The sequence below is a fragment of the Radiomyces spectabilis genome (genome assembly GCF_025331425.1).
Source record: "Radiomyces spectabilis strain NRRL 2753 chromosome Unknown BYT42scaffold_8, whole genome shotgun sequence".
Classification (NCBI taxonomy): Eukaryota; Fungi; Mucoromycota; class Mucoromycetes; order Mucorales; family Radiomycetaceae; genus Radiomyces; species Radiomyces spectabilis.
Window position 1 is genome coordinate 1656715 of NW_026251933.1, and position 21182 is coordinate 1677896.

Genomic DNA, 21182 nt, shown 5'->3' on the forward strand with positions numbered 1-21182 from the left:
ACCATTTGCCTTTGGCCCAGTAAGAAGCAGTCACATTACGCCAGTTGGTGGGTTCACCCCGTTGGTCTGTGTCACAGTTTCCTGCTCACTCAGATTTTCGGCCACCGTCGCGAGGTGATATCTTTCCCATTGCATTCTTTAAAATAGAGACTACTGATGGCTTCATCTCTGGCCAAAGATCCCCGTCGAGCTGATAAAATAGTGCCATTTCACATGCCGCCCGCAGTAGACGGTGAGGCCGATGTGAATGCCAATATAGCACTGTATGCTGGTAAGCGTCACATAACCCTTCTACTGTTTCGTTTGGCATCCCGTCTAACAACGCAACCTTTTTTTTAGGTATGGCATCCATCTTTATTCGCGTAAGTTTGCAACAACACGTTATTTTTGGGATTCACTATTGGCCGTTTTCGACACTGGTCAGCTAATGCGTTTCTTTTGCACAGAACCGATTCAAGATTGTTCCGTGGGTTGCTGCTTACTTTGGTGTTTCGTCGCTGCTCAATTCCCGCAAGAGTGTAAAAAGCAAAGATTCACCGGGTTTCACCGGCATCATGTACGTATTACTCCATTATGGCAGTAAAATATTTATTTTCGACAATTATACGCTAACGCTTTCGATTGTAGGGTTGCATTTATCTCCCTTTTTACATATTATCTCAATATTTACATGGTGAATAAGAAAACGCACGAAGCAGTTGCAGCTGGCGAGGCTGTTTTCAGTAATTAAAATAAGGCACGATTTTTTTAAGCATTTTGCAGATGGCAAAAGTTGTTGGATATATATGATCCATGCCCTGGTCTTTTCTTTTTCTTTTTTATCAAATATTGATGCACCAGGCAGCGTGTGGTTGAGCCAGCTGAAGGGTGCCGGTTTTCAACCCCCTCTTCATTTTCCATAGGACAATCATCACCTACTTTATAAGTATCAATTTTGAATCTTTTTCGTGGCAATGAAGGACCATGCAAGAAGTATATGAAACGATGTGATTTGTTTGGTATCCACGTCGTGGAAAAGTACTCCTGGAGCCACGGCGATGCTATGATCTATGAGAGAAATATAATCACTATAACCGTAAGAATGGGTACCAAAGAAGAGGAATAAAAGCTGGATGGCTATGAACGAGCATCTCGATTGCCGCACTGGCTCGACGTCAAGTACAGTATCGACGTCATTGAAGCCCTAAAATAGTCATGCCAAAGATGGTTATCGGGTACACATTGAAATACAGCACGCGCTTGTATTTATAGTAAGCCCGAGACGACCCTATATCTGTATTAAAGACTTTAAGGTTTTTTGCCATTGGAAAAAATTCTGAATAATCTCTACCTGTGAAGCGTGATCCTTTTCACGCTGCAGGTATGCGCAATCGCATGTAACCATCGACAATTTCCCCTGTATCGTCCACAACGAGCTCTCCGTAAACAGCATCAATATCAGAATTCAAGAGGCGCATTATTGGTGCTAACGACATGGTCCATATCATACTCCCCTGTAGGACTCATCGACAGACTTTTTGACCGCAGATTCAGCCTCATCTACAACTGTTGACGAAATAAATAAAGCCAAACTAAATGTATCGTGGCGGCATCATTATTTTATTTTATTTTTATCTTGATTGGCTAGTAAGAGGAGAAATGCCCCTAGCAAGATGTTCGCGCACTGTGCGAGGTCTTTGCTTTACATGATGCAAACTACCGATGATAGAAAGAGTGCCCTTTCGGCAATTGGTAAGGAACACATCGTATAGCGGCTCAGCGGGACATCTTGACGCGCGATAAACAAGTAAAAACTTTCGAAATGGAGAAGAAGTTAAAGAAGCTTCATTATATGGGGCAAGATAGGGTGAGTGACATGTGCATAAAGTTTGATGCATCAATCAGTAAAAGTGTTGCACAAACGAAGCAAGAAATACTGGAAAATATACGGTCCACTATCTATTGCCATAGCAAAGAATCAATCGTAACACAGTAACACAACCAATTACCTTCTTATTCGTATCAAGCAACAACGCGCAAAGTTACCTTTCCCTTACCCGCTTGGAGACAGAATTAGACCACCCCACGTATCAATTGGTGCTCTCACAGACAATATCATATTGAAAAATGCACACTATCAAACGTGTTAATTGATGGCTAGAATTTTGGCTAAGCTTACCTGCTCAGGAGTAACTTTTCGCCCAACCATGTGCAGTGCAGGAAATCAAAGCTTATATTCCCACCCACACGTGTAGGTGGGCGTTTTTTTGTGCGATTTATAAGTCTGAGAAGGGAGAGTCATCAAACTATAACTTTCTTGCATCATGACTTTTGGGAAATGGATCGACAAAGACAAAATCCAGCAAATGACCGTTGGGTCCATAGAAATGGAGTATGACGCCGACATTGGCTGGCCGTTGCTGCAAACGAACTATGGCCGTACCCAGGGTGGTGTCAGTGTTACCAAGGTGTGTCTCGGTGCAGTGAAATGCACTAATAAAAGGTCCGGTAACGTTGTCCGTCGAGCCTCATCGATGGCGCGCATTGAAAAGCGGTGGTCGCGAAAGTGCATCTGCAACCCCAGAATCGAATCGAGTGGTGACGCACTGAAGCATCTTGTAACAGAAGACTTTCCCGGATCCCTACAGTCAGGTGGATATGATGCCGGGACAGATGTGTATCGGTGTTTGTGCACCTCGTTCGCCTTTGGCAACAAGAACGCCTTCGGCGTGGGGATACCACGGCTGCCATTGAAGTCATTCCATACCATGCCGACGTCCCAGCAAACCAGCGGCGGAAACCGCTGCAGATAAGTACCGGTGAACGGTCAAAGGGACTGATTAGGTAGGACACCGATGCCTTGGGTCTTCTCCGCCAGTTCTTGGACGGACGGTTCCTCCAGGGTGGTTACGTTAACCTTGCTCCGCCGAATCTGCAACCTCACGTTGATAATGAGTCGGTCGCTTTCCAAGTGGTTTTCGACCGATCTTTAGGGCGCCACACGAATCACCCTCACTATCACACCTGGCACGCATGGAATAGTGACATCTCCAAATGGGGACGCCATTATTTTGTTAATATTGAATTGCTGCGACCGGGGTCCACAAGGCACGGTTATAGTTAGTGCAAGGTTCAAATGCTTTTGTCAAAAGCATTTCGAAACCATACGTGATCTCCAACGCCACTACATTAGAAACGTGCCATCAGGGTCTCGTCGCCTTTGCACCGTCATTCGTATTGCACCAAGACCCTGATCTACTCTTGCCATCTTTTTGTATCTGAACTGTCAATATACTGATTATTCCATCTGTTAGTCGCTGAGTATTTTTATATCTGATGGATACTTGTTGCTCGTTTTGCGGGGAAAATAGATGTGGTAGATTAGAGCTTGTAAGAAGAAGCCTCCGTGAACACAGCAATAACGACCATGCTGACCTGTTCAGCATTTTATATTATATTTAAACCACCAAGTGCGTACGGTGAACGGCGTGGAAGCGTTTCATCGTGCTCTCTACTGAGTTATCGAGAGAGAGGAAAAGATTCATCTTCGAGAAGACCCTGCAGCAAATATTTACGTACTTAACGAGCGTCGAAAATGGGCTTTAAAGGATTAATAAAGCCACTGGTATTGATTTTAAAAAGTTAGACCACAAGGAGAAGCGTAAACAAAATGTTGATGAGCCTTCATTCTGGTAAGGTTCAAAGGATAGCGCGATACTAGTGTGTATAGACACTTGCTGCTTCGTCCGCCTGGGATTATAGGAAGAAGCAGGGCATCAGACATGACAGACCTCAAACTCCTGAAGAAGAAGCATTGCAAGAATCTAACACTATGATCGATTACCCATTGGGTACAAACTGATATTCCAATTTTCACGTATGACGTTCGATACTTTACCTACAGAGATTCTAGCATAGTTTTTCTCAGGTATAATAGTTTTGAGGATCAATCTGAAATAAACTAGTAAATAACATACCAACACCTCTCTTCTGATGTTTTTGCCGCTCAGAGTAGCATACTTGACTCTTTCTCGATTTTTCGATTCAGACACAACCTATCTTTGACTTTTTTTTTTTGCTTCTTTTTCCCGATGTATCAAAAGACATTCTCAAAACAATGGAATATACATCGACCCCAGTATAATATGGTGTGTCGTGACAACAACGAACTGATACCCGCAACTTTCCACCACTTTTTTAAAAAACGGACGTTTATCCCAGTCTATCGATGATTCAATATGCTTGAGTGATTTTCCGTTTCAGTCCCTTTTTTTTGGGGGGGGACTATGTGCTCTTTGATTGATTTGAGCTATTTTGGGACATTATCATGTTAACTTCAAGCCAAAAGACGATGGCTATTCATTATGTATATCACCCCATCATAGTAACAGATCGTACTATAGATGGAGGATGATGGAATGGAGACCAGCAAAAGTCTGCAGTTGAAAGATCGCCTTGCAATTTATCGATAATTAATCGACGAATATCAGAGATTGATGCTTATTTTTCAAAAATATCCAGCCCGAGGTATCTGTGCGCCAGCGTGTCAAATAGCACAAGCGTGATAAAAGTTTAAAAGAAATCTTATTCAGACAAGAGGTGATTTATAATTTAGAAACTCCTCACTCTCATCTTTCCTTTGCGCTCTACGCTAATCAGTTAGCGACCTTGACTAGTTGACCACTCATCTTCTCTCAGTGCGGATTTAGTAAAAGTATTGCCATCAAATGATCCTGCAAGCCTCCCGTTGATGGGGCCAAGAACGCTCCAGAATTGAAGGTCAACCTGTCCGGGTCCCGGGTTCCGATATGACGGGGATTGGTCCAGGCGCGTAACGGCATTGGTCGTAAAGCCTTTCAAGTGCGTACCAGCCAGGCAACCATGGAGGAGTTTGATGAAATTCAAAAAGACAACTCCATTTGGCTTCTGAAGGAGTATCTCGACTCTGTGTTTCCCGAGGGTGGTGTTTGCTCGTTTTCCAGCCCCGAAATGGTGCATCGATTGGAAACCGGAACGGTCTGCTTCCAGACAACTATGACCGAATTTCTGGAGCTCACCAAGACCATCCTTGGGTTGGTGAATGGAAGTTGTGGCTCTCGGATCCAAAAAGTATTTCCGGAACGTGCCGGTGAACATCCGATTCCTTCGATTCGTTACAAAGAGTGAAACGCAACGTGTATATATCAAGAGCAAGGTCGTTCAATGGCAAAAATCTTACTCTCGGCCCCGTTCGTTAATTCTGTCATTTCAACCCACTTTCCCACTCCTTTCGTTGCTGTATCTTTTATCTCTTTGTGTCTATTCTATCCTTCACTATATCCCTGACTCTCCTTTCTTATGCCTATGCCTATGCTTTTCGTTTTGTATATTTCTATCCAATCGAATCCGTATATCCTTCCTTGTTATGTTTCTATCTACTCTTAGTTATGTTTATGTCCATCTTCTTATGTCGATTTCTATTCTTCCTTTTGTGTATATCCATTATCTTCTGTATCTATCTATGCCTACGCATATGCCTATGTCTATATATCGTCATTATATATTTTCTATGTATTATACTCGTATAGAATTTGCCTTTGTGGTCATCTTCCTCCAGAATTTAATAACTCACCTTTTGCTGCGATAATGTGGGTAGTTTGTGTTCTCTCAAGAATAATCCCAATAAAGAAGCACGCTCTTCACTGTTGCCATGCTGGCCCATACGCTGTTGTGTGTTTTTCCGGTAAGAAAATACAAGTGGAAAACCAGAGATCTAAAATCGGATCGGTTTAAAAAATATGTGCGCGCCAGATATATTGTTTGTCGATATGTATTGAATCGAGATCAGGTCGTCATAATGTCTTTTTGTCTGGAATAAGAATCAAAGGAAAAGAGTAACACCGAGGGGTATCCTGTGTTATCAAAAAGAAAAGAAGAGGTGCGCTATCAGGGCAGCTTAGAAGTCGCAACAGAGAGAGAAAAGATAGAGAAGACGTGTTGGTATGTTATTCACTGTTTTATTTCGTATTGAAATATGAGGGTATTTATATTCGTCAAACTATCTGAGGTAGGCAATACTTCGTTCATCGATGCAGAGAACATCACAATGAGGAAGATCGCACGCAGATACACCATAAGTCGAAACATCGCAGAGTGATGCATTCGCAAATGGAAAAATCAGTAAGAAAAATATCGCAATTTCGATGTAAGACACATTGTAGGTCGTTTGGCCATAGTTAGTACATGGTTGCGGAAAAGGCGACTGCATACACGGAATGGCGATAGTGAGGAGAAAAAGGGAAAAGAGACCCGAAAGGAGCAAATAACTGGTTTTTTAGGGGACAATGGGAAAAAACAACAATTTCCAGGGCAGCTTCAAATTTTGTCATGACCATTCCCGCGTACACGTTGTCTTGGCCATAATACACGACTATGTATATTATTGGCCCAAGCATGCTCTCCACTGTTGCCGTGCTGGTCCATGCGCATACCCCTTACTTGGTCTCTATATTCCTCTCTTACCGTTGTCCTCTCCTTTTGCTGATCTATGCTTTACCTCATGTTATGCTCTGCATTTCATTTAAATTATTTTATTATCGTCGTCTGTTCTGTATCCGATCCTTTAGTATAAATATCCGATCTCTTCTCATGAAATAAACCTCAGTCAAGAATTGTGTGTGTGTGTGTGTGTGTGTGTGTGTGTGTGTGTATTCTCTCATACTATCTTGTTCTTCATCTTGTCTTGTTCTTGTCTTGTCCTTGTCTTGGTTCTTTTCCTGTTTCTATTCTTGTTCCGATTTCGTTCTTGTTTCTTGTTTCTTGTTCCTGTTTTATTGTATTCCTTTTCTTGTCTTGTCTTGTCCTTGTCTTGCGAAAGCACTTAACACCACCCTCTTGTCCAGCTTGCACTGATCCTCCCGTAATCAGTGCATAACACTCAACCCAATTATTACCTTCAATATCAGTGTGGTATATCCACTACTTGTCGTATTATCCATCCTAGACTGGTGTTCCCAAGCAGGAAAGATCGGGATCTAGACGTGTTTCCATTCTGAGTGAGCTTCTCCATTAGAATACCGATTGAGCCTCTTCATCCATAACCTGGATCTATTGCTGAGATCAATTCATACGAGTAAAGCTGTCACATCACAGCATGTGGATCCTTCCTAATACACCTTATAACCGAGTACTGCTCACTGATAATTATTAATTCCGACTCAAGACTAAAGTATAAATAGGCAGATCACATTAATCGAAATAAAGACCGTTCAACAGTCTCAAAGGATTCTCATTGTCTCTTTTGCTCTAAATTCTCTCATATATCACAATCAGAGATGGGATATCATTTACTCCCTCTTACCATCATCGCCACAATCGACAGGTAAAAACACTGAGACTATATCACAATTTGATAAAGGATTCTCATCATTTTTCCCGGTTAATATCCTGATCCTATGCATAAAACCAATGAATGATACTCCAGTCACGTGATTTGAATTTGCGGTTTGTAAATAAACTCCCAGTTTCGAAAATCAAAGAGGGTCTCTTGGTTTAGTGGTATAATTCTCGCTTAGGGTGCGAGAGGTCCCGGGTTCGATTCCCGGAGAGACCCAATCTTTTTGCTTTTTGTCCCGGCTGTGGGAGTAATATTTATACTTTTTGTTGGTGACTTTTTTTTGTTTGGGGTGTATTGGTTTTTTATTTTTCGATTGTGTGTTTCTAAAACAAAAAGTAAAAGCATTTTTTTTATTGGGTGAGTGAACACGCGTCCTTGGCGGGGAACTACTGCTCGCTTGGACGGGATCCATGGATGGGAAAATGTGCAATTAAAAAATGCACAGGAGGAAAACAAAGGCAACCGTGCGTAGAAAATAAAGCAAAGGAGGATTTTATTTTATTAAGGGTGTATGAACACATGTCCGTTTCTGGCTATTTCACGCCTTAGATCGATGAGAAAGTACGTTCTAGAGAAAAAACCACATGGGAAAATAAAAGAAAGGGAACCATGCCTAAAAAGCGTGGGGCGACAGAGGTCTATGGGAAAACGTTCCACTGAAAAGAAAGCACAAAAGACAAAAAGTAAAGAGCGCGCGGAAATGAGAGTTATAACATTAAAAGAATAAAAGCTTTTGTTTTTTTTTCTGATATGTCCATTTGATCTGCTGCAGAAAGTTTCGAATCTGTAGAAACCGCTTCCCGAGGAAATTGAAAAGTAGTAAAAAGTGATAAAATCGCGCCCAATTACCGTGGAAATGACATTTAATGGAGTAAATACATGAAGAAGATAAAGTAAAGTAAAGTAAAGCAACGCCGTCGTATTTGTACATATGATTATACCATTCCTACCTCTCATCCGTATGATACCACTCCATCATATCACTTGGTCATTCATAATTAATCCATATCATCCGATCTACAAGAGAAGACAATTACCAACGATCGTGTAATCACTATACCGACCAGGATCATATCATTATGTTACGTCTGATCTACCCGTTTTCTCTTATGTGAATCAACCTCACATCCAAACCGATACCACAACTACACCCTATAATTGGTTATATCCGTCGTCTATTTCTTCCATCATCTTTACATAATAATAATCATGATCGATGATTAACTCTAAGCCGTATGAAAAATACGATCGTTGATAAAGCTTCATGGAAAATACACCTTATTCTGTCATGGGTCGTACCACATCTAAAAATACCGATATAGTATAAAAGACATACCTTGTATTAATTGCCGCTCTCTAGTAATTTTTTCTTTTCCTACTTGACAAAACACTCTCTCGGGAATCAAAGGATTCTCACCGATTTATTATTGTTTTTATTTTGTTACTACTAATTCGCCGGCTCTATAGACTCCCGGAGGAAGACAAATCAAGACATGACGAAAGGATCAAACAAGAGAGCAGGTGGCGATGACCAGTACGTGCAAAAAAGCCACAGGTGCACGGACGTGGCTTATGGAGATTGAGCATTAGCAGGAAAAGGATCGGATCAAGGTCTATCTGCGGATGGAAAACAGAGAGCAGGATCGGGTTGCTGTTGCTAAAAGAAGCAGGGACTTTTGTCGAGTTCCTCTTGGGGAGGGTAGTAAAGTGTGTGCAATGGTTTTTTTTTTTTGTCAGTATTTCGAAATGAGCGCGGTCAACTGGTTCCATATCACATTTCGTTTTCTACAGTCTGTGACAGTGGGATTAGTGAGTCAAGAGAGAAAACGGAGCAGTAACGAGTACATCGGATGCAAGATGAAACCATGTCGGCGCTGTGCTTCAGAGCATCATCACTAAGCTTGATCACCCGTTGTCCTTTGCATTCGTGCATTTTGATACTTTTTGTATCTGCAATAAGTTTTGCAGATCAGATACACGGTGCATCGACTGAGGAGGGGCAGATTGATGCTATGATGCAGTGTGATGGCCATAAAAAAAGATCATGCAAAGAAAGGTACCTTGGGCCTGGTTTGATACCTAGAGATGAGCTGATTACGACCAGTATGTGCGAATTCAGATACAGATAGTCATAGCGTACCAGCAGGTCAATTACCGCACCAATATATAATGCGCACATGGATATTAATGGTCTGGCATTGACAGAAAAAATTCAAAGATTTTGTAGCGAGCCTTAATTTACAATGACAAGCGGAAAAAGGGACTCGCGGGTTTAGTAGAGTCATGTTGATGACACGGCAGAAAGATGCGAGAAATGGTTCTGCGATCAATATATCTTGCTGGGATGCGGTAAATGCATGGCATCTAAGAAATAAAAAGCTTTTGCCATGGGATTCATGCTTCAAAGAGGAGGCTGAGCTGTCAAGGGTGCATCAAGCGAATATTTCAGGAACGCCAGCTGAAAAGTGACAGGTTGGGTGTTCGTGACCTATCCGTATGGGTTGAAAATGAAAGTGTGCTATGCGCTAGGACCACATTGAAAAAGTTCAAGGTGTCAACGAGTCTGAAAAATATAATCCTTTTATTCACAATAAAACACTGATGGATATTTATATGGTTCCTGAGGAATTGTCATTTTAAGCGTGAGTTTCCGATAGAAATAACGATATCTTGGTCTGAGGGCGAGATGATAAACGATAGAAAGACTATCGGGACTTATGGAAGGGTGTACTCCATGTCAAATGAGAGGTTGAACTGGTGATGTCCACGTCGGATATGTAATTGATCAGGTTGGAATACAGCAAACGAGTCCCACTGTCAATGAGCCTGAGTATGATGACGATCTTATTACACAATGAACACTGAGGGGTATTTACAAGTAGTCATCTCTTTCTTTCAAGGACACTTTCCAATAGAGGTACAATGTCTGGATCTGAGGAGGAGATAGATGACGGGTAGATGGAACATACGTCCGTATAAAAGGCGAATGTTCCAGGTCAGAGAAGAGGTGGAATGGGTGATATATGTGTCTCGGATATAAAATTGATCAAGTGTGATATAAAAGCTTGAGCGAGTCTGCGCTGAACGTGTTCGATGACTGCCAAAGGTCATTCATTTACTTACCTTGGCAATCATTGTTTCTGCGAATACGAGAGATTAAAACAAGGTGTCATGACGACCCTCAGGGGAACATGATATGCTCGCGGGTCCAATCATGGGAAATATTCAAGTTTTGCAAATTCCTTGCTGCCAGTTCCAAGCATTTTTCCAGAGTGTGTCACTTTCCTTGATTTGGTGCATAGGGGTATAGGTGAGCATTCAGGTTGGTGATAGGGGCAAAAGTAGTTTTATTCATGATGTACTGGGCAATCTCGCTTTGATGGACGGCGTTTCCTTCGATTGCAGACCCATTATACATTGGAGGATCGAATGCCTAGCACAGTGATAATTCAACGTCAATTTTTCTGTCAAGATCCACTCTTTTTGGTCTGGTTCCTCACAGACTCTCTGATATGATCCATCATCATCCAGCTGCTTGGAGCTTCATATCCGTGAATGTAGGTGCATCGATACTGATTTCGTTCAATTATATGGTATCTGCCAAAAGGATAAAGGCGTGTCTGCCGGTTTGGATTCGTCCAGCCGATGGTTCAATTGCAACGACAAGCATTTTTATTCGCGACCAGCGATTTTGTCCGCAACCAAATCTCTGAGTCATCGTTACCAAGAGAATCGTTGTTACCCAACTGACCATCGTGCCAGTGTTGTTCAGATTAACAGCTACGGCGCACTGAAAAAAGCAAGCCATTTGACCATTGGCACCCGTATCATGGCGTCAATTCAGGCACTGGCAAGCAAGTAAAAAAAAAAAATATAAAAAAAATGTAATGATAGATTAGCCGGTAGAGTCTCGGCTCGTAATATAAAAAGGAATGCAAAAATGATAATGTGGGTGTGCCTGAATCTCAACAATACAGATGAAAAGAGAGAGAGGTCGTGCAAGGGGAATACGAAACAGAGAGGACGAACGAGGTTTACTCCCATACCGACTTTCGAGCCTTGCGTTTCTCCAGTTTCTCCAGCTGTTTACCAACTTTGGCTTCTTCTTTATCTGCTACCATGAGGGCTCGTGCCAGCTTCTTTTGTTTCTTGGAGTTGCTTCCCTTTTTGGTGACCTTTTTCCCTACTCGATGAATTTTGCCTTGCTGCGGATCAAGCGACACCAGCTGTTTACGTGCTTGCAAAAGTTTCAATTCGGCTTCGACTCGTTCCTTGGCTGAAACTATCGTGAGATTCATATCGTACGATTAGCAATGAATGGATGCTTACGTGTTTTTGCTTCGGAAGGATCAGTGACAGAGGATGATGCATGCTTGGACACATTGGCGGGATCGACTTTAACTACAAAATGGATACTTATTAGCATTTTCTCGCTTACTTTTTATAGTTGCTCCCCAAATCCATACATTTATTTGTTTTGCCCATTGAAAATCAAGAAAATCTTTGATAGCTGTTGAAGTAAGGCGGGGCCATGCATCAGTCAGTCTTTATCCATATACGGTGGCTTAGGCAACAAGCCGGTTTTGGTCTCCGACAAAACCTGCATAATATAGTGCTGATCTACATGATTTTTTTTTTTGCCAGATATCCAAGTGAAATATGACTACAAATTCACACATAAATACGAGACGCTACTTGATAGTGCACCGAACGTAGTTAATGAATAGAATACAAAAAAAAAGGGTTCAGGAAGGATGAAAAATGGTAATGTCCATGGCGGGTTTTCTTTACCTCGGCAACGGTACCAACAAAATCAGACTTGCTCTGGAACCACCACCAATCACTCACCCATTCTAAAAGAACATTGACAAATGACAATAGTATCAAGGATGTGGATTCACATTTTAGAGGCTAAATCCTATCATTTTTCTTTTCAAGGTTTACTTGAGAGGAATCATATGTTGATATATTTTAAATTTTTTGTGATATTTTTGACATGGAGCAGTACAACTAGGTCAAGCTACTTAAAACGCCTTCTTTTTCTCATCTACCGAATAAAGACCAGGGCCTGTGCTGACCAAAAGCAAAAATCCTCCCACAGTGGATAAAGTTTGAAAGAAATCGTACTTTAAAAAGTCGCGCTTGAGATGGGTATGTGTGACCGACCAAAAGTTGTTGATAAAAATGTTGAATACCGAGAGAAAGAGAACCAGAAACATCGCCGACCATTTGGCCTTGAAACCCACCGCGACCATGACGCATGCAACGAGACCATACACTGACACAAAGACGCGCATCCATGACCATTCACCATGAAACGCGGATCCAACAAACAAAAAGATCAGTAGAATTCGTCCCGCGAGTTGTAGATAAGTACGCCGATTGCTCTCTGACAATTGTGGAAGAGCAGCAAACATTTGCTTCCCTTTGGGAAGTGCGTCCGACAATACCATGAGAAGACCGCCCATCACCGATAGATTTCGCAAGAAAAATGATAAATTGAATATCAATCCATAACCTAGACCTTGGGCAATGACAACTCCCAGTAATCCATAGACAGCATATTCTTGGTATCTCTTGACAATAATCAAACCCGAGCATGCCATCATGGTCTATAGAATTCGTCTCTCGTTATTCTTCTCCAATACCATCAACTTATTATTCTCTATCCGGGGCTTACGATGATATTCAGGCCGAGGAAAAGATGGCTCAAGCCTTTTGGAAAGTGTCGAAAGTCTTGCATGAACTGAACTTGATCAGACCATTGTGTGAAAATACGGAGTGTGTCTTCCAGAAACGTAGCGACAATGAGGAATCGGGCAATGAGGGGAATATGGGGTTTCAATGGTTGCCCAACGCGATCAATAAGGTCTTCAGCCTTGGAACTCAATTCCTTTAATTTGTCCATCGAGTCATTCACTTGCTCAGTCGAATGAAAAAGAAAGAAAAAGGGCTGGTTAAAAAAAAGGGGGAGGGGAGGGGATGTGTTATCCTTTGCCATACGATTGGAACCACCGGACAATGAAAACCGCAACTTTTTCCGGTGGTCATTTTCTACTACTTTCTCCCCTGACTTTTTTTGCAAGATAGGAAATCAAAATGTCATTGATTGTAATGCTGTCGGATACTCGCAAATAGAAACACTCTTGCTTTAAAGCTCTTCGTCTTGGTCGGTGAATAGTTTCTTATGCATCTACACCAGTTATGATTTACTACGCATGATCGCTACAAATTTTGACTGCATTAACCATGTCTCCAAAAGATAGACATGCATTTCCGTGTTACACGAAAAAAAAGATAACAAACAATCTCCTCCTTGAAAAAAAAACACAAAGACCGACAGATTACCGTCTTTATCAGAATCATTCAGCGGACCAGGTGCGGTAGTACAATCAAATGAACACACACACTCTCCCAGCAAAGGTGCGGAAAAGGAAGGGGGGGGGGTGGCTTTGTTAGGTTGGAATTGAACAGCGGTAATACGATGGTGTTGTCTTCTTTTTTTTCCCCATTACGACAGGCGTCGCACTTTAGGTTGTTCATTGCAGGCTGCCAGCGTATATGAAAAACCTCCCATCATTGGATTTATTTTACTTGTCATTTTTTATTCATAGTTTGAAACACCTAATGGTTGGTGTTGCTGCCATAATCTATGGAATCGACAAGGTTTGACCGGCTGTCCATGTCTGACCTCCAGCTAATTTGACCCAATCGGCTACAGAACCGGCTTCAACACAAATCATGTTTTTATACTCCTCGTCACCAAAATCAGCTAAACCCTTTGCTTTCTCGATCCATGGATTCCACACAACTGACGTATTCATTAGAAATGGTGAAATACAAAACAATTCCGTGGTCGTGATGCACATACCTGTATCCTTCAAGTTGGATTTTTCAATGTTCACAACGGGAGCATCGCCTACGATAATGTGCAATTGATCGGGCGTATTCATGTACACACGATCGACTTCGGACGAGATGGTAACGTTTTGTTGGCTTTCTGTGCCTTTTTTGCCTCCTTCCACTTTGTCAATCACTTGACATCCGTTCAAACCTGATACAGAAACCTTGTCCACATCCTATTGCACGATAGGAACTCCTCTTAGTAAACCGGTGAAGCCGGTCGCCGTATCTTTATCTTACCGATATGCGGAAATAAGAATGAAGCAATGTATTGAATTCAAACGTATCCTCGTCTTCATTTTTGACCACCAAGAATGTTTTGATGGACTTGGCACTCAACGTGATAGTATACGTCAAGCGGAAGGAGTGAGGCCACTTGCTTCGCGTGTCTTGAGGAAGCTGGTTATCCTTGAGCACTAGAAAAACAAAATTTACACGAACCATGTCACACCCATTAGCGCGTTTTTTTATCTACCAGCTCCGCTTTTGGGTTCTTACCAAAGCGAACAGCGACTTCATTCGCGTCATCGGTAATGTCGCCAACATACTCCCAATAGTTATTGCGCGCAAAACCTGACCACATGAGAACAATGTTATTAGTATGACGCGTTCACTGAATCGTCCTGACTCCGTACCGTGCTGAGGGAGCGGGATCTTGTCTTTGGTGCCGAAAATGGGGAAACAAATAGGAATGCCGCCACGAATCGCTTTCGAACCATCCCTCAAAGCCTTTTTGCTGAAGTCGAATAAAATTAAGTTTGGCAAAATCAAGAAAAAAAAGGAGCTTGAACATTCAGATAAGCTTGTTTACCTCACAAAAATACGTTCTTCTCCATTGACACTCCAGCTTGTTAATGTAGCGCCTATTTTTTTTTTTTTCGATATGTTAATTATGGAAATGAAGCTTCTTTACATAGGCGCCTACGTACCGAATAGGGAAACTTCGGCTTTGGCGCCAGAAGGGTGTTCAAGGTAGACGACTTTATCAGCTTCTCGCACAGGCATATTTTTTGACAGATAAACAGAAAGATAAACGAAGTATGAATTATGCAAGGCTCTTGCTCAGACAATTTCAGCCCTTGTCGCCATCTGAAATCTCGTGACACGTTTTCCATTTCACCTACCACATGAATAGCCATGAAATTTTCGATACTTGACCCTTGTGCGAACCCCAAAATAGCAGCAACTCAGTCATTTTTTTTCACATTTAATCCCTTGCAATTGCGTAGCAAGTAGGCCGCACCGACCCTAAAGTGCACCAGTAAACCCGCCATTTCCTGCAGGGAACAGTTCCCTCTCGTCATGCTGTTGGCCATAGTTGGATACAGGGCCATGATGACCTCTTTGAAACAAGTATTCTCGCATAATCGTCATCTTTAGTGACCAATATTTGTCATCACTAGCAAGCCGTACACCCGCTGTGCAATGGATGCCGCCTGCCACCGGAGGCCGCCCTCTTACATTGAGCGACTTTCGTCAGACAAAAAGCCTAACGCATACACGGCATAACCTGGGCGAGAACTCTTGACGGACTTTGGTATATTAATGACAACCTTATGGCAATACCATGCAACGTGAGTTGTTTCTGAACACGCGCAAAGCAGCACTGGTTCCCTCCCTCAGTTCCATCCCGCCCAGGCTATGATAGATCTAGAAAGATGCGTGGGTATGTTGGGTATCTAATAGCCATTGATCGCTTGACATGACTTGGATTATATGACATTGAATTAGTATACGTTCATTACATCATAGAAAAGGAGAAGAAATTGGACTTGCCTTTTGAACCAAATGGTGTACCGGAAAAAAAAGATGATACGGACCGCCAGGTAAGCTTCTTCTTCGATGCGGTAAATAAAATTGCTTCCAGGGCAGTTAAGCGATGGATCGGTGGTCAGCTTGAGCAGGCAAAAAATGTTGACTGGCCAGAAGTGACGGTAATTTCGAGGTGGATTCCAGATATCGAGAGTCCCCAGAATAAAAAGAAAGAAAAACAAATAAAGTACATGGTGATAAAAAAACAATGGTCGCGTCAGTAAAAAAAAAAAACCTCCTAAAAAACCCTGTGGGAAAAAAAAAAGAGGAAAAGACTGCGAAAAGAATATGTACATGAAATATAAAATACAAAATACAATAATCGGGAAGACATCTCGAATACCATATGATGAGAAGCAATCCAAAGGAGAGGAACATGAAGAGGACACGTAAGCGTTTTTCTGATGAAAAAGAGAGGTACACCACCGACGATGGCCTTTGACGTCATCCTGTTTCGCCAGATGGATGGATGGATGGATGGATGGCGAGAGAAAGTCAACTTGTAGCATCCAGAACTTGTCAGGCGAAAAGAAAAGGAAACCGGAAGCTGGAAGAAGGATGGAAGCAAAGGAGAGGTGAGTCTGTTTTGCCGGAGCAAAATCGATGGAAGACCACTCGACGCTTACTTTTGAGGATGGTAGTCGATTTAACCAAGTTAGATACACGGAATAAGAATGGTCTGGATGGTGGATGCGGATGGGATTTTGATACAATGATAGTGAGGGTTTATCAAGCAAGAAAGGGAGAGAGAAAATCAAAAGAAAATTGCAGTTTCCATGGATGAAACAATAGTCACCCCACTGATGCATGAATTCATAGATCGAAGCACGTCTGCTTATGTATTATTCGATTCATTGAAAATTGAAAGAGAATGAAAGGACATATACAGTATAAATGACAGTATAACTGACAAAAAATCCAAATTAAATGATGCTACTAAGACGCCAGTCGTATCATCAACCACTTCTCTTCAAAAAGAGCTAATGGTCGCTAATCATCTTGTTGCAAAAAGAATTGTTTTGATAATAAGAATTTACTCGATGAAAAAAAAAAGACTCGGACAGTTTCTATTCAATCTGCTTTTTGTCTTTGTTTTGATCATCTTTGAAAGCTTCTTCTTCGTCTCCTACGGGGGCCATGTTGGCATCCAACGCGTCTTGTTCATCCGGAACATCCTTGCTGGCTTGATGGTTTCGTTGCACTTCAATGTCCGTCTCTCCACTTTCCAATTGTTTGACACGGATTTTCACAGTTTCACCGGTGCGAATACCACCGTCAATCAAAAGACGTGCAAGAGGGGTCAACAACTTCTTTTGAATCAAACGGTTCAAAGGTCGGGCACCATAGGCAGGATTGTAACCTCGTTCGCCCAACCAATCGCGAGCAGTTAGATCGATATCAAGCTTGATGCGGCGATCCTTTGTGCGTTCCTCGACTTCTTTGAGTCGCACATCCACAATTTCACGAAGGGCACGTTTCGACAGACCGTTAAAGATCACCTAGAGTTAATGATTAGTTGCTGGTTCATATTGCACCTATTGACTGTTGCTTACAATATCATCGATACGGTTGATGAATTCAGGAGCAAATGCATAGCGAACAGCTTCCATCACTTGTTGCTTGGCATTGTCATCTACCAGACCATCACTACGTATGTTGGCAGTCAAGGATTCGGCTCCCAAATTCGAGGTCATGATAATGATGGTATTACGGAAGTCGATTTTTCGTCCCTTGCCTTTTTTGTTTGTTTGTAAGACGCATGTTCTTTTCTTCTTTTTTCAAATACCGTTATACTTACTGTCGGTCAGCACACCATCATCCAGCACTTGTAGCAAAATATTGGAGACTAAATGAAACAGTCGTTAGCTCTTTTTCCGATGTGGACAATTTTATTAAGGAGCATTTCGGCTTACCATCTCTATGTGCCTTTTCCATTTCGTCCAACAACACCACAGCATACGGCTTGCGACGGACGGCTTCAGTTAATTCGCCTCCCTCTTCGTGACCAACGTAACCAGGTGGCGAACCAATCAAGCGGCTGATGGAGAATTTCTCCCTGTCATCATTAAAAGTGTGAGTGCGAAGCATGTCACTTGCATTGGAAAGAAACACGCGGGAAACTTACATGTATTCGGACATGTCAACACGCACAATTCCATTCTCAGAATCAAACAAGAATTTGGCAATAGTCTTGCACAGTTCAGTCTAAAACAAAAAAAAGTATTAACATTGATGAAAAATCGATCTCAAGCAAAATGTTACTTACCTTGCCAACACCAGTGGGTCCAAGGAAAAGGAATGAAGCAATGGGACGAGATGGGTTCTGTAATCCAGCGCGACTCAATCTTTAAGAACTCACAAATCAGTACATTGCATAAAATTTGCCACAAGTTGCGAAACAGTGCTCTACCTGACTGCCTCCGAAACAGCCTATGAAAAAGGTACGCGTCAAAGCCAAATATTAATTAGTGGATTCCGATAGTACGATGTTTGGTGACTTACACTAAGAGCTTCATCCTGCCCAACAACGCGTTGACGTAGTACATCCTCCATATGGAGCAATTTCTCGCGTTCGCCTTTCATCAAATTCTAATGCATTGTGAGTCTACTGTGTGGCAGAAACATTAAAGACATTCGATACAATACAGTGACGGGAATGCCGGTCATACGAGATACAACACCGGCAATATCATCCGAAGTGACACGTTCATGAATAAACGACGTAGCATTGTCCTCGTTGCTAACCACACAAAATAAAAGCAAAAATGCCAGTGTCAAAATCCACCCAAACAGATATCGGCAGTACGCTTACCTATCCTTTGGAAGTTTCTTTTCCAGGTTAGGAATGACACCGTAACGTAATTCGGATGCGCGTTGGTAGTTGCCACCACGTTGAGCTACAAAGATTCCATCGCTCAGTGGTCCGTATGACACAAGTTTGGCCAGATCACTGCATACCTGACTCCAAATCCACACGAGCTTGTTCCAAGTCTTCCTTTATCTTTTTGACTTCTTCTAATTTTTGTCTAACAGTCATAATGAGAAAATCTTTTTCAGCCATTGTCATCCCGATTGACAGGGGCTTACCGCTCGTCGTTCCAAAGAGACGTCAAGCGCTCACTTTCTTTCTGCTTCTCGTTCAGATCTGACTGGAGTTTTTCCCTTCTTTCCACAGATAAAGTGTCCGTTTCTTTACGCAGCGATTCCAGTTCAATTTGCATCGTCATGATCTGACGATCAAGGTTCTCGAGTTGTTCTGGTTTGCTTTCCTGTTGCAATCTTAGTTTCGAACACGCTTCATCAACCAAATCGATAGCTTTGTCAGGCAAGAATCGATCGGTAATATAACGATGCGAATGTATGGCAGCCGATACGAGTGCCGAATCCTACAATGATCTCTCAGTATTCTGATCATGAAATGCAAAAGTTGCAGATTACTTACCGCTATTCTCACACCATGATGGACTTCATAACGTTCTTTCAATCCTCTCTAGAAAAATCACAGAAATTTAAAGTGTGAAGCAAGGAGAGTCATGGTTGACAAAATGTTGGAAAGCCTACCAGAATTGAAATTGTGTCTTGCACCTGTATCATCCGAAGCAGAGAGATTAGTATTATCAGTGATGTCTTACATTCGTATCAGTAGCTTACAGTTGGTTCATCAATCTAATACAAAAAACCGAAATACGGTATGAGTACAACGTACGACGGATAAATCTGTTGCATAAACATCTTACCATCACTTGCTGGAATCGTCTGGCCAGCGCAGGGTCTTGCATGATATACTACAAGCGAAATTTTTTCTTAGCATGTCCTATCAGGAGCCGGACTTGCACCGCTTTGGCAGCTTACCTTTCTATACTCATCAACCGTCGTAGCACCTACACAGCGCAATTGACCTCGAGCAAGAGCCGGCTAAACGTCATTGGTTAGAAAAGAGATCACGTAAGATAAGCCTCTATTTAGAGCAAACCTTTAACAAGTTGCCGGCATCCATGGCGCCTTCGGATTTACCCAAGCCAAGGAGTGTATGAATTTCGTCGATAAAGAGAATGATTTTTCCTTCTGCTTCTGTTACTTCCTTCAGGACGCCTTTAAGACGGTCTTCGAATTCACCGCTAGCGAATGGTTTCAGTTGCCAATGTTGAATACTTTCCATTACTTTAAAAGAAAGTGACATACCGATATTTGGCACCGGCAACAAGAGCCTAAAATAAACTCAAATCCATTAGCATGTTTATCTGGCATAAAGACACGTTGCTTTTGATACGTACACCGAGATCAAGCGCAATAACACGTCTGTTCTGAATGGATTCCGGCACTTCATTGGCAATGATACGTTGCGCCAGACCCTAATTGATGTGTTAACCCCATATGAGCAGCTTGATACCAAATGCTCATACCTCTGCAATAGACGTTTTTCCGACACTGAAAGCGATAACAGCAATAAGTGTGAGTGACGGGATACTATCTCGTCAATAAAAATTATAGCGTTTTTACCCTGCATCACCAATCAAGACTGGATTATTCTTGGTACGACGCGCCAATCTAATATCATGCTTTAATCCTCTGCAAAAAAAGTGGTAAAGTAGTGGCTGTTATATTTACACTAAGATACATCCGTTTTAGTTACTGTATTCTCAATCTTTTGTTTTTATCATACATACCTTCAAGCGTTCGTCGAATTTCTTCGTCACGCCCGATGACAGGATCTAAAAATGCCCATGCGAAAATAATTAGCCATTGCATAATTTGTCAAAAATTCATTCCCCGACACCGGAAAATGCTGGAAGCAACTTATCACGATATATCGATAAAAAAATAAAAAAGTTCACTCACCCAATTTGCCTTTCTCGGCCATGGCTGTCAAGTCAATACCCTATACATCAAAATTAGTTGGACCGAGTTAGTTTTTGTATCAGACGTATATCCTTACGAATTGCTCCAATGGCTTTTGCTGCTGCTCTTGATTTGGATTCATGCGAAGACCGCCCTGAGGCATACCTCCTAACAGTGGGTTAAGCGATTATATAGCTTTCTTCGACAGATACCATGGTATTCCCATTCTTTTCATACGTACCGTTGTAGAAACGCTGGCTACCAAAGTAAACCG

At 42.0% G+C, this 21182-nt stretch overlaps 5 protein-coding genes and 1 non-coding gene across 6 annotated transcripts; 3 read left to right on the top strand and 3 right to left on the bottom strand.

Annotated features, from left to right (window-relative positions):
- Positions 1 to 100: 100 nt before the first annotated feature.
- Positions 101 to 796, top strand: BYT42DRAFT_574820 (uncharacterized protein). The gene is made up of 4 exons (XM_051568894.1): positions 101 to 271; positions 340 to 362; positions 447 to 556; positions 628 to 796. Exons 1-4 carry the CDS (start codon positions 157 to 159, stop codon positions 728 to 730), a joined length of 351 nt encoding a protein of 116 aa, XP_051422621.1. The 5' UTR covers positions 101 to 156; the 3' UTR covers positions 731 to 796.
- Positions 797 to 2090: 1294 nt separating this feature from the next.
- On the top strand, positions 2091 to 2987 carry BYT42DRAFT_388513 (uncharacterized protein). Its single transcript, XM_051563343.1, has one exon. The coding sequence runs from the start codon at positions 2304 to 2306 to the stop codon at positions 2790 to 2792; it is 489 nt and encodes a 162-aa protein (XP_051422622.1). The 5' UTR covers positions 2091 to 2303; the 3' UTR covers positions 2793 to 2987.
- A 4511-nt stretch (positions 2988 to 7498) lies between these two features.
- BYT42DRAFT_t90 lies at positions 7499 to 7570 on the top strand. The gene has a single exon. It is a non-coding gene; the product is annotated as a tRNA-Pro (tRNA).
- Positions 7571 to 11388: 3818 nt separating this feature from the next.
- On the bottom strand, positions 11389 to 11839 carry BYT42DRAFT_615228 (uncharacterized protein; the record flags this gene model as incomplete). The annotated part of the gene is made up of 3 exons (XM_051571941.1): positions 11389 to 11630; positions 11684 to 11755; positions 11821 to 11839. The coding sequence occupies 3 exons, from the start codon at positions 11837 to 11839 to the stop codon at positions 11389 to 11391; spliced, it is 333 nt and encodes a 110-aa protein (XP_051422623.1).
- Positions 11840 to 11952: 113 nt separating this feature from the next.
- Positions 11953 to 13360, bottom strand: BYT42DRAFT_574835 (SURF4 family-domain-containing protein). The gene is made up of 3 exons (XM_051568895.1): positions 13035 to 13360; positions 12146 to 12966; positions 11953 to 12045 (listed from the first exon to the last, which is right to left on the bottom strand). Exons 1-2 carry the CDS (start codon positions 13353 to 13355, stop codon positions 12379 to 12381), a joined length of 909 nt encoding a protein of 302 aa, XP_051422624.1. The 5' UTR covers positions 13356 to 13360; the 3' UTR covers positions 11953 to 12045; positions 12146 to 12378.
- A 644-nt stretch (positions 13361 to 14004) lies between these two features.
- Positions 14005 to 20818, bottom strand: BYT42DRAFT_497873 (P-loop containing nucleoside triphosphate hydrolase protein; the record flags this gene model as incomplete). The annotated part of the gene is made up of 28 exons (XM_051564529.1): positions 14005 to 14165; positions 14226 to 14433; positions 14498 to 14673; positions 14756 to 14830; positions 14893 to 15041; positions 15200 to 15312; positions 17200 to 17568; positions 17707 to 17804; positions 17868 to 17915; positions 17983 to 18125; positions 18195 to 18274; positions 18336 to 18414; positions 18555 to 18658; positions 18716 to 18809; positions 18882 to 18966; positions 19028 to 19095; positions 19157 to 19455; positions 19512 to 19559; positions 19631 to 19654; positions 19721 to 19735; positions 19807 to 19854; positions 19922 to 19984; positions 20043 to 20187; positions 20252 to 20277; positions 20344 to 20421; positions 20473 to 20497; positions 20570 to 20617; positions 20733 to 20818. The coding sequence occupies 28 exons, from the start codon at positions 20816 to 20818 to the stop codon at positions 14005 to 14007; spliced, it is 2955 nt and encodes a 984-aa protein (XP_051422625.1).
- Between the last annotated feature and the right edge of the window lie 364 nt (positions 20819 to 21182).